The sequence below is a fragment of the Columba livia genome, chromosome 2, assembly GCF_036013475.1.
Source record: "Columba livia isolate bColLiv1 breed racing homer chromosome 2, bColLiv1.pat.W.v2, whole genome shotgun sequence".
NCBI classification, from domain to species: Eukaryota; Metazoa; Chordata; class Aves; order Columbiformes; family Columbidae; genus Columba; species Columba livia.
In genome coordinates this window covers 91,220,575-91,233,805 of record NC_088603.1, presented here as the reverse complement: position 1 = coordinate 91,233,805, position 13,231 = coordinate 91,220,575, and the positions used below count along the sequence as shown (strand labels likewise).

The 13,231-nt window shown below is 35.6% G+C and overlaps 1 protein-coding gene across 6 annotated transcripts in view; it reads right to left on the bottom strand.

The window, feature by feature from the left end:
• VSTM2A (V-set and transmembrane domain containing 2A) overlaps positions 1 to 13,231 on the bottom strand; it is a 47,913-nt gene that overhangs the window by 28,285 nt on the left and 6,397 nt on the right. For 5 of the 6 annotated variants that reach the window (XM_065052796.1, XM_005507516.3, XM_005507515.3 and 2 more), the window contains exon 4: positions 11,576 to 11,912. In XM_065052796.1, coding sequence (XP_064908868.1) covers positions 11,576 to 11,912 — 337 coding nt within the window. Of the gene's footprint in view, positions 1 to 2,772; positions 3,059 to 11,575; positions 11,913 to 13,231 lie in introns of those variants that run through there. The other variant, XM_021294542.2, reaches the window with a different exon arrangement.

Here is a 13,231-nt window from a genome sequence, read left to right as displayed (position 1 = left end):
TATAATAGCCTCCTGCACTCTGAGCTTCAATAACCATCAGAGAGTCTGAAAACTGGATTCTTACAGTTACGCTTTCAATGAGTAGCATATTGTCATATAAATAACAGAATGAATCTGTGAATTCAGCAGCACTGCTTTAAAGTTTTAATAAACATATAGGTTTAGTGAGTGTATCCTTGTGTTTCCTTCAGCTAATAAGCCACTGACTAAAAGGGAAGACTAAAGCTTGAGGAGAGTCCCCGTTTTGTGCTGACCAGGACAGGAAAAATACAGCCAGTCACACAGAAGTCCATCCTAGATCCTCTGCGTGTATTACATGATGCCAAAATACCCCTGTGTGTATATGGGGGATATATGAGTTAATTTTGTTGTACTACTGGTTTCTGAAATCACAGGTGTGTTGAAACCTTGGAAGTCTCATTTATCAGGAATTCGTGCTGATATTTTCCATCTTTACGTGCCTGGTTTGATGTTTTGCAACACTTGGTTTTGCTTTATAGTATTAGGTTTGAAATAGCCTTCTTGTCAGTGCCACTTGAAACCACATGAGATCATAATTTTGCATTATTTCCATGTAAAGTAAGCAAAAATTTGTGAAATACCAGCTTTGTTTTCACTGGGAATATTAACGAACCATAAGACTTTTTGGAACACATTTACAGTTTTGCATCCATAAATATAGGTGAAATCAAGTACAGTTTACTTTATTTGAAGTTTTATTTGATTATGTCTCACATAGGTTTTAAATAAATAGATTCTTCCTTTCTGGTTTGCCAATTGCTCTTTTTTTTTTTTTTTAATTCCTCTGAATTGCAGAAACCACAGTTACCTGTAGATCTCCTGTACTGCTAGAATATATACCTACACTCGGGAAGAAAATTTCCCTTCCACCAACATAAAATCCTCCTTTCTTTCCTTGGGGGAATTATTCCTCATGTGTCTTTTAAGGTTTAACCACCTGTGTTTGATTTTGGGGAACTGAATGACAAAAGACGAGCAAGTAAGTATCATATTCAAGCCTCCTCGCACAGACACATTTGCTTACGCTTCCAATTCTCCATTGGCTGTACAGTGGTCAGCCTAAAACTGTATCAATGGCTCATTACTGTCACCATACAGGGCAAATGAATTTATCTTACATGCCAGAAGTTCTGAAATTCTAGGGTTTTTTTTTGCATTTTGGAAGAAAACTACTGCTTTAAATCCCTAAACATATAACTGAAATGAGAAATACATCAGCATTTATAGATTTCACACTGTTCTGATTAAAATAATAAAAAATCACTGTTGAGTTTCAGTACAGTGTTTCAGGATGATGAACTGGATAGTGTAGTTGGCTTAGTCCACCTCTAGTGTAATTTTTGCTCCTTCCTATATCCTTTATCCTGTAAGTCACAACTTCTTTCTCATGAGTGTATTTTCTTCTGTTTTCATATGCAGCTTTGTTTAAATTGTGTGAGTAAGTAGTTCAGGACTAAATAATATTTTGCATACTAACATGATTAGGAAATCGTGATACAGTTTTGCGTAGACTCATGAGTGTCATTCATTTCTGTAGCAGTGATCCTAAGCTTTCTTCAAGTGTTTATGTTTCTCAGAAAATTATTTAGGCTATTTCGGTCTGAAAGTAAGTCTAGCTATCTGGACAGACTATCCCATCAAAAATTCAGATTCTGAAATTTTCATCTTTCTAGCATTTTCATGTGATATTCTCATAAACAAGCTTAGAGTGGCAAAGTAGCAGTAAGTTAGATACCCATTCAGTGAAATTAAGTGTAGATGAACTGTCTCTGCAGGTAATATATGGTGTAAAGCATGTCAGAGTCAAAACATTTTTTGAACATAAGGCACACAGCTTCAGATATACCCAGAAGCATGTTCCTCCTTCTGGCAGCTTAAAACTTTTTTGTGTGTGTGCAGCTACCTCAAATGTCATGTGTTCAGCCAAGTATATAGTGAGCTCTTGATGTCTCTGAATTGTTTAGTAGCTGTACAACTATGGCTACTTCCATCACTATATATTTACTATACTGTGGAAGCTTTTTTTGTCTTGATACTCAAATTTCCCTGACTGACTTCCTTTTCTTAGAAGAATAACATTCTGCCTGCCTAGGCCTCTCAGTCACAAATGTTCAGACATCAGCCATTTGTAGCAGGTATCCTAATTCTCTTCCTCCCTTTGGCTGGTGTTTGAGCCTGCAAAGTTTTAAAGTTGTTTTTTGTTTCTGAGTTGGGTTGTTCAGGTTTTTTTCTTTACATTTAATCTCTTCAAATCTATAAGTAATGCATTGACTTCAGCTGTTTCTATTTATTTCAGTGAGAAAGTACTTTGTGGAAAAGGGTTTCTGAGAGAGGTTTTTGCAAATAGTCTGTGAAACACCAGTGTTAGTTACTTAAATAAAAATAGTGTGAGAAGCAGTCAAATATCCAGTGCCCACTGCAACACTTAAAAGCTGAAGGAGAGTGGCACATGCTCAAATAAATGCAGGCCCTAAATTGGTTAATTGATATTGTTTGAAAACCACTGGTAACTGCTTTATGATTGCTCTTATCAGCACTGGGCACCTTTCTCTCTCATTCTATCCCTGAAAACCATGGATACAAAATGTCTTAGACCTTTTCATAATGTGTGACAGAAAAATATTTAAACCAGTACATTTCTATGTATCTGTAGAAAATGTCCGATTCCAAAGCAAATGTAGTTTTTTTTGTGATTGTCCTGTGGTAACCCATCCTCATCCATTTACTTGCATATAATTATGGTCCATCCTGAATCAAGGTGGGAACTTAGGCTGTTAACAAAAAATCTTCTTGAATTGACTCTTTTGTTAGTAACAGGCTTCTGCTGTTGTAACTAAACATGGCTCCAGCCCAAATTGCTCAGAGTTTTTGTAATATATAAAATTGTGTGTATATTTGATATATGCCACATTATAATTAAACTGTTAACAGAGCCATTTCTGAAAGACACCTTAAAGTTGCAACAAGAATTTTATTTGAAGAAAAACAGAACTGATCTTTTCCTCCTGTGCTTTTTGCATCCTGTTCATCCTTTCACCTATCAGGAAAAAAACTTAAGTGGGATGATACTTAATATTACTCTCTCATCTTCATCAGCACTGTCATACCAAGAAAAACATATACAAAGAGGGTTATTAGAACATAGACAGAAGGAAAATTATCATTCTTTGTAAATATTTCAGCATGAGATATGCAATCCTTTTTCTCCTTTTCACACCTGACACAGCTTAGGCTTATGTTTGACATCCAGTCAACCTGATCTTCTATTTATATAATTTATGTAAGAGCTATTTTCATGCAACTCAGCTAAGCTCCCATTTATCTGTATCCATCTGACTGGATGACTCTGTTTTCTTCTGACTGATTCCTAGATGGTAAGTGTTTTGAGGCAGGGACTGTTCTTCTGATCCTTTGTTTGCCTGGTGGATAATGCAGTTGTTAAGGAGATTAGAACAATGCTCTGACTAACAGAACATACCTCTGCCTAAGGGCTGTGACTCACCAGCTCTTAATGGTTTTAGCTGGAGCAGCTGAAGATCATAGTACCTCCATCTCTTCATTTATCTTAATTTAACAACCAGATGTTTCAATTTATCAGCCATCACAAAGGCTTTATTTAATGCTTAACATTGTGAGCTGAGGAGTAGGTATCTATTTTCTTCTGTCATCCAAGTTTGGGGCAATAACTTCTGCTTGGGGCAGTACAGGGATGTTGAGTGTTAACATTTTAAACTGCAAGGGCTAAATCAGAGTTCACAAGTCAAGATTTCACACTTGCTATTACTGTGTTATTAATATAAATTAAAGAATACATTTTCACCCCTTCAACAACAGTGCACTGGCTTAAAAATGATAGATTGTGAGAATGAAACCTGATGTATTTGTGCCAAATCCTGTATTAATTCTATCTCTCCCATGTTCTCTATTGTTTAATTTATTTTATTTTATTATTTATTTTTTTTTTTAATTTCAGATTATTTTACCTTTCTTGTTACAGTTCTGAGATGTGGGATGAACTGTCATCATGAAATTCGTTCATTGCTATTCAAAGACTCTTCAGATATAAGATGGCCACTGATCAGTGCATATTGTATGCATGTGAATAATTCAACAGAGTACAAAATTGGTAACTGACCTATTATTTTGGCAGAGTTTCAGACAAGCATAATGCTATGTGGCTGTATTCTCAAACAGTGTTATTCTACTAAGCAGCTTTGCACCATATGAATGTCTAGCTCACTATGAGACCTACTGGTAGTTCTTGGCTTCAAAACTGATTTATTATTGCTACTTGATAAAACATCTTGCCCTTTTAACTGTTCTTTTTTTTCAGTTGCATAGAATGAACTGGAGATACACTGTGTTTTGTAGTCATGTAGAAGTTACTTCTACAGTCATTATAGACATATATGGCAGTGATTTGGTGGCCAAAAGCCTCAGTCAGTGTCTCAGACAACAGCAGCAGCTGAGGGAATAACAGTAGAAGCAGGACTGGCAGTAGAAGTAGCATACAGATTGTTACCTGTATTTTTGTTGCTGTTGATGAGTACATGAATTGCATGTATGAAGCACTGGCAATGCTGGCTGTGGCAGTTAACTTTCACATTTTTATTTTTCTCAGCATATTAGGCAGCTTTGTTCCAAGACAGTAGCATTTGTCAGTAGGTGGGGGACCAAACGTCAGTGAGGTGGATCAGACAAGGCAGCAAGTTGCACTGCCAAAAAAGTATGATGGTAGCTTCCTTATGATAAGGTAAAATTAAGGGTTTAGAGCAGAGTCTTCACAAGGCCAGTGGAAAGATCATCAGCTACTCTTCAAATGACATCCAGCTTTATCATCAGCAAAGCAGGATTAATTGATTATTACTGTAGTTGTAAGGAAGGTTATGTGTCTGGAATATCTTTGAAGCTCATTAATTTTTAATCAAATGGAAAATCCCTGTACAGAGAATAAGAAAATGCTAAGAGTGTTGAGCTTTCTAGCTAGTCCAGCCTACTGGACTAGCTGTTTCAAAGACAAACACTAGAAAAATGATGATTTAAGTTAAAGAAAAAACACACAAAAAACCTGAAGCAATAAAATACATTACCAAGAATGCCCTTTCCCCCTGAATCTGAATGAGCTGAAAAGAACAATTTTCAGGTATTTTCCTTCCCTTCATTCTGCTTCCAGACAGCTTCGCTATCCTAAACTTCTTTAGGTGGTACAAGTAAAGCTTAGATTCTTCTCATAATTCACTTTCATTTTATGAATAGAAGAGAATTAATCTTCATCCTTTTTCTATTTTAAAGGAACACTGTTATTGTGGCTTCTGCAAAGATGTATCCATTCTCCATAGGAGATCCTTCTACCCATTCTTTTTTAATTCTAAGTGATGCAAAGGATTTTTATAATGAAGTAGGGCACCATAGGTGGGAAAATTTCTGCTTCTCATCTGAAACAAGTGAAAATGTCTTCTGCTTTGCTGTAGATGTATCAAGTAACAAATGGGTTGTGTTCGGAAGCAAGGAAATCCCATTATTTATTTCAAAAGCAGGCAGTCACATATGCTGCCATCTCTGATGGCCCTGTGCAAACTGCCAGATTGTGTAGCAATGAAAGGCAATTTGAGTGAGCTGATGAACAACTCATAAACAGCTTCCCCCGGTACCACCTCCCCCCGCACCCTTGGAATTTTTCTTTTTCTTTCTTTACTAAGTGTGGCACATCTGCAATCTTTCCAGTGGTTAATTACCAAAGATATTTATATCAGGCAGGTAGAACAGAATGACTGTGATTCTGATACTCAGGGAACTCCTGTGAGATCCCCTACCAGATCTTAATATATCAGTTTTGCTCTAAAGATGAGGTGAGTCTGAAAGGTTCATTTTAAAACATATAAAAGAAAGGAAGAGATGTGATTAAGTGCATATGTAGCAACAACAGATAGAGAAATATACTGGTAAGGTTACTAAAAGAATAAGAAAGATCTCAATATACATGTGTATAGATAAACAACAATTTACCAGGAGACAGGGCAAAATGAATTTCTTAAACTTTGTGCATTTAGTTCCTGCTGTGTCTGTCCTTACTGTTTCTGGATTGGCTTCATAGGAGGCAAATATGTAGTTCAGCATTCAAAGACAGTTTTCCACGTTTTCATTCATATAATCTGCATGATATATGGGTAAGCAACTGCTCAAGAGTATTTGAGGCTATTTTTGAATAATAATAATGGAAATCTCCATGGGGTCTCCTTTCCTGCAGTAGGCTGTTTCTAATCTGCAATTATCTGCTTTCTCAAATTCTTTCCTACCCCTGTTTGTGATTAGCTAAGGTTACTTAACGTTTCTTCCCAAACACCATCACTTTTACAGGAATACGAGTTACAGCCGATATAACATGTTTAAGGACAGAATCCTTTACTATCTCAACAAATCTGAGATTATTGTGATTTTCTTCTGTCATTCAGTATTCATGCTTAACCATAGGATAACTAATGATAAAAAGAATATCTCTGATTTCAGAGATGTTACATTTAAAACTAAGTATACCGAGCACTCAGTCTGGCATGGGCATGTAGGATTGAACAACTGCTAAAACTAGTAGAAAACCAGAAATGAACACATATAAGTTGGAGAGTGCTTTCCTGAACCTGTGTTTTTGCAAGAGGAATAGAAATTAATAGAAAGGTGACAGTGGTGTAGTATCAGCAATTGACAATGTCAGGGACAGATGTTTACAAAAAGTAGATACCATTTTGCTTTTGATAACAGTTAGAACTTCAGATCCACCAAATCCAGCTTGTTTACTACTGGGCTGAGTTGTACTAAGCACTAGGAACAGGAATTTAAACACTTAAACACATTTGGTTCTATGTATGTACATATAAGAAATTAAGGTATGAGGTTTCTTGAAAGAAACATAAGACAGTAGTGAATTCATTCTGCATTGGAAATCCTGGCCTGAAAAAACAAACAAACAAACAAAAAAAAACCAGGTCTTAGCTGCTCTTAAGACCTTGCTTTGCTAAATGAAGTTACTTGGAGAAGATTCCAGTTCTCAGAAGATGCTTACAGTTTCAAGGTCAACAAGTAACTGGTTAATAAGGCTACATAAATTAACATGGTTAGAATTTATCCATTGTTCAAAGAAGCTAAAAAGTAGAGTGACTTTATTGCAGAAGAGAGAATTAAAGTGCAAATTTGAAGTAAAACCAAAGATTGCAGTGTGTATGGGTGTAAAATAGGATAATCTTTGCATCACCTTTTTGCAAAAAAAATTCTGAGAATGGCTGAATAAGTTTCAGAACAAGAAGAAAAAAAACTCTCATTTGGCTTTTGCTTTAAGGCAGTCCTAAGGAAATACAGAAATTTTTGCTGTTCAACAATCACAGTAATGATTGCTGCCTCCCAGCCTTATGAGAGCTCACAGTTTCTAAAACAGCAACTGCAAGAGCCAAATTCTTTCTCTTAGTGAAAAAAAGCAGAAATATTGGCTGTCACCTTGATGAAGGCTAAAACAGACTTTTTGTCCCTTCACTTTAAGAAGAGATGTAACACAAAAGAAATCCCAGAAAATCCCAAGATGGACATAAAACTTGTGCTTACAATAGTTTGATATTAAAAGATTCCTGGATTCCGTAGGTAAAAATGGAGGCTGGAAGGAATGTCATCAGTTTATCAGTATCAAAAGACTGAAGAAATGCATTTGCCTTCTCCTCTTTGCATTCTAGCCTGATGATCAGCTTCACAGTGTGTTTTATGATGTCAAGAAAGAATCCAGGTTGTTCTATCTTAGGTAAGCACTACCTTTTCCTTTGTGCTCCTTATCATGTCACTCACTGCAACTCTGCCATCGTCACAGGGACAATTTTGGCATGTAGTTAGGTCAATAGTTGAATTTGTTACTTCAGGAAAGAATGAAACATTGCTAGAAATGCAAAGAATCTGTATGTAAGCAGTCAGGAAATGGACCTAAAGTCACTTCATTTGTAGCCATTCCATCTTGAGTTCTCTGAGCCTGCTCTTCTTGACTCTGAAAAGCAACTAGTGGCTTTGTGTGATTCAACAGAGCATTGGCAGAACAGGAAGAGTTTGGGGATATACACATTGTCAGCACATCAAATTCTGCAACCCCTTATGTTGCTGTAAATGCTGAGTGACTTGAATGCAGAGAGCAGGGTTTGTCCAGATCTGTATCTTTGAAAGAGTAAGATTTAGTGCAGCCTGTAGATTATTTTGCATCCTTTTATATGAATTCATTGCAGCTCTTGGGCCTCTGTTAATTGCAACATTGCTTAGAGTTATAAGGCTCTGTGATAACTTTGTACTTTTACCTTTTGACTAAGATACGTTGTTATGAATTATGCAGAAAAAAAAAATGTCTGTCACTCCACCTACATAGGACATTTTCTGGATATATGCAGATTAGCCTGTCAAATTACTCAGATTCCTCTTAAACTGTGATGACTTACTTCATTTGCTGCAACCCATTAATATGAAATGAAAGGGTCAATCTGTGTTAGTGATGACTTTTGCTTTTGTGACTTTTTTGACTTTGAAGTAGATATTTAGTGCTTCTCAGTATATTATTGGAAGACTGACTGTGGGAGATGCTCCCTTTAGCTCTTTCTTCCTATATTGAATCTCCATTATGATAACAATAACAAATATCTTTTTTACACTCATATGGCATTTTTCAGAGCAGTGCAAATGCTGAATGGACCTCATATCACTTTAATTTGTCAGTCCTGGCTATATAACTCCCTCATAGTTATCACACATATTCTTACTTTTGAGTAAAATAAGAGAATGGCAGAAATTTCTGTTCAGTTGGGAAATGCTGATATTTTAAAATGGCGGTGACTGTACACTGCTTTTCTAGGACTACCTATTAAATACCTATTGTTAAGAAATAAATGAAATACTGCAGTGTGCTTCAGGATATAAGGAGTTACGCAGAGTGCTATCTAGCTTTCTAAAATAAATTTTGGGGACAAAATAATTATATATTCAGAATCAATTTTTTTTTATTAGTAGCCAAGTTTTTCAGAAAGAACTAAATACAGATTTTCCAATAATTTTGCAGTGTCACCTTTCCCTCTGCTGCAAATGTGTTTCAGAATAGTCTCTGAGAATGGCAGTAAAATTTATTGCTTGCCAATAACTATGCACCAGGTCTCTAATATTGGAGAATATTTGATACAATTACCTGTGGTTAATAGTACTTGTCTCTTCAAGCAGTATTGATGAAGTCAATGTATTACTCAATGTGAACAAACACATCACGATCACCCCCTATGTCTTTCAAATACAAGCATGTGGTTAATAATGATAAATTTGTATTCAGCTATGTATCTATTCTAGGCTGGACGGATACATTGTTCGCATGTAATGTATTTACACAGCAGTCTTGTGCATGCATATATAGTTGGCATGATGCTGAAGAAGGGAAGAGTTTCTCATTTGACAGCATTAGGAGACGGTGTTTACTTAATATCAGAAAAAGAAGGACTAATACTCTCTATGACACCTCCTTTCTGTTTTTCTGAGGTCTCACAAGCGGTCTGCCCTTCCTCAGCTGAAACTACTCCTCAAAGCTACATAGAGCTAAAAACCCAGTAGCCTTGTGCTCCCCTTGGTATTTCTATTGGTGTAGAATGAGTGTAAAATGGAATGAAAATCCAAATCACACCGTATCTGGAAAATCCGTCCCAGTTTTTCTCAAGTAAAGAAAACCAAATCTTGGTTCTCAAGGGTTAAACTGATGTTAATAAAAAATATCACCAATAATTACTGTGTAGAAAGTTGCCACTACATTGAAATTAAGCCTAACAGATAAGTTTCACCTGTGACAAATATGGCATTAATCTGTGCTTCATCATAAAACAAATGAATTAATAAACTAAATTACATTATAATCTGTTTAATTTTTAAGTTCTTTATGATTGGGATTGTCTGTACTTGATCTGCAGTAATCTTTATTAAAGGAAAAAGATAGAAATTAAGTTTTTCTATGGTTTTTGGTTTTGTTTTTTATTTTTCTTAATGGCATCTTTCCATGTATTACCCTACTAGCTCTCAAATAACAAATGTCTGGTAACCAGGCAAGACGTTGCTTGAACTAAAGACATAAACAATGTTATATATTCAATTATATATCCAAAGTGATTTAGTGGATGAGCTGTTGTGTGCACACTTGGGCCACAATGCAACGTAGTCTGTAGCTACATATTTCATAAACTCGTGAATATTTTAATTAATGTCACATAAATTAAAGAGACACCAGAGTTTTCTCTTTATGGACAAGTCAGCTACTTTGAAATGTGTGAGTCCAATGGAAAATAAGCAATATATACATTTCTCTGAAAGGGAGGCTATGGTAGAATGATGATTTTCATAGAATTTTAAAACTATTGAAATATTTTTTTCTTTTAACAGTGTAAACATTTTTAGAAGAGCTAAAAATAGAAAGTGGCTCCGTTTCAGGGAAAGAGATCGAAATGCAACCATTAAATAAATATTTTAAAATATAAACAGAGGTAAAATGGTGGTAGTATGTGCATAATATTTTCTAATATAAGAGTTTTCATATGAATAATCGTATTGTTCCAATCTGTAATGAAATGTATTTTCCATATCCAAACATTTTTCTAATAATATGTCTGTAAGATGAAACTGATTTTACAATAAGTGTGCTATGAAATTTGTTGTATTTCCAGTTTATTTTGATGACATGGCATTTGCTAGCAGGAAAATGATGCATCAGAACAAACTAGGTTAGCTTCCACTATAGATTTTAAACTAGCTTGTGATCTCCTGCCTTACATTGGGCTCTCGGTGTATACAGAAATAACCCAGAAACCCTTAAACTTGCACCATTTGTTCTCTGAAGGATTTTTGGTCATTTATAATGTCTCAATTTTTTATCCTGTTCATCTTTCTATTCCTATCATGCAATGGTCAACAGCTCCTGTATATTCCTGTACCTTTCCGTAACAGTGAATTTTACTGTATCAATGTAGAAAATGCAGACCTACATTACTTATAGATTATTTATATCATGTTGTACAAAATCTCCCAAACAAAATAGGTAAATATGTTCATTTCTATGTGAAAGATAATTCAGACATCATTGCCATTTAATGCCTGATTTGAAGCTAATGCTCAAGCAGCTGAAGATGACAGACCCACATTCTCTGACAAATGCATGGTCTTTCTGAAGCCTAACACAACAGACAAACAATCTGGGGTATCTAAGGTCTGTTTAGAGTTAGAAAACAAGTTCAATAGGATAGATTAAAAAAGTAGATTAATTTCACTAAATGTTAAAGGAATAAGAGTTAGGCGACTGGTGTAAATCAGCTTATGAAGAAACACTTCTCGATGGGTGTTTTATTTAATTTATCATGCACATCCATCTTAAAATGACATGAGGAATAGGCCCAGACAGAAGGAGGAATAAATGAGCATCACACTCTTCCTAGTCACAATTCCTGGTTACCTTGTTGAGTTAGCCTCCTTTTACATGCTGGTAAGCAATCAAATGAAAGCTCAAAATGCTTTACCATACCTGATTGTGGACTTTGTTTGGGGATTTTGGCTGCTGCTTCAGGGCTGGAGGTGGCACGCACACGCTGATTGGCAGAGTTATGGATGCTACTTGGAACAGCTGCTGAGACATTTTTGCGAGGTTTCATGTCTTGCAACCACATTGGAGATGCCTCAAAGGCTTGCATTCGCCGAGAGTGGCTGTTAGCGTTGACTTTGAGAAATGCCTGGGCCTTGTATTCCTGAAGGTCTCCATAGTTGGCATCGGTCACCCTGCACTCATACAAGCCTTCATCCTTTTTCCTCACTTTTGAAATCTGCAGCTTGTGGGAGATGTCATTCCCTTGTACTTTCACTGTCTGTAAATTTTCCAGGAAAAACAAACAAACAATCAAATGTGTTGTCAGGTATTATTCCTTCTCTGGGAAGACTTTACCAATATAGAGCCTGTTCAGAAAAGTCAAGTGCCAAAATAATCAGTGGTGCGATTGTGCTTACTGCAGGGAAGCTGCATCAAAGATGAGTATGATTATTTGTATCTGTGAGAATGTCTGACATCTTCTTTCCAAAACTGTTTAGATCGTTTGCTCTGACATGCTAATTGGCCTCAGAAAAAAGCCAATCTACCATGCTCATTCCAATTAATTGCTTAAGATCATGAATATTCTTAATGAGCTTTCTTACATAAACTTAATATCTATGTACTTCATTGGTTAAACTTTTCCAGTTAATTGGCTTTATTGAATAGTTCAGTTTTTGAACTAGTGCATTGACAATTTTGTTGGAGATGTTTGCCAATATTTAAACTTCTTTAATAACATTTTATTAGATTAGCTTGTAGTTTTTAATTACATTGAAACTATATATTTGACATTTAATTCATCTCCTTCAGGCATGTCCAAACTTTTGGTATTTTTTGTTTATTAGCCATAACAAGACATCTTGTCTCAGGCAGTTCCTTTTGTCTCATTACTGTAAGTGTGTACTTACAAAAACTCAGCCATCATTTCTGCAGCACATATTCTAGTAGCATGTATTCAAGATCATTTTAAAAGCTGTCAGCTAAAATAAGGCTAATTTATTTTTAATTTGTTTTAATATCTAAGGGTAACACAATATATTTTTGTCTCACATAATTAAAGCACACGTGAGTAAATTATACATCCAGAAAAGTGTGATACCTATTAGGGTGCATTAGGGAAAGTAACATAGATTCCTTGCTGTGTGTTTATCATGTTAGAGAATTTATATTTAATTAATTGGCTATTCCGCACTAATATCTGTTGCCCCACAGGAAGACAGTTGGACGGGATTCAGTGGGATAGAAAACTTCAGTTTTGAAGAACTCCTGAATCAGATTTACTTCCACCATTACATAAACTTGGATGCAAATGTTGCTTTGTCTCATATCAATGACAAGCGATAAGGAAAAATCAGAGTGATGAATATATAGTAGATCACAAAAAAGGAGAACTGTTAGATTGAAACTAAGCATGTGTTATTGGTGATTATACAACACATTGTTTCTAATGGTTTGACATGCTGCAGTAACTAGTGTTTGCAAAGCACCTGTTCTACCTACTTGATAAATTTAAGGGCAATACTTGTGAATATAATATTCCTTTAAGTTACTGGATGGGCTTTACAGCCTGTTGTGTTGTATCCAGCTCTGAATTTA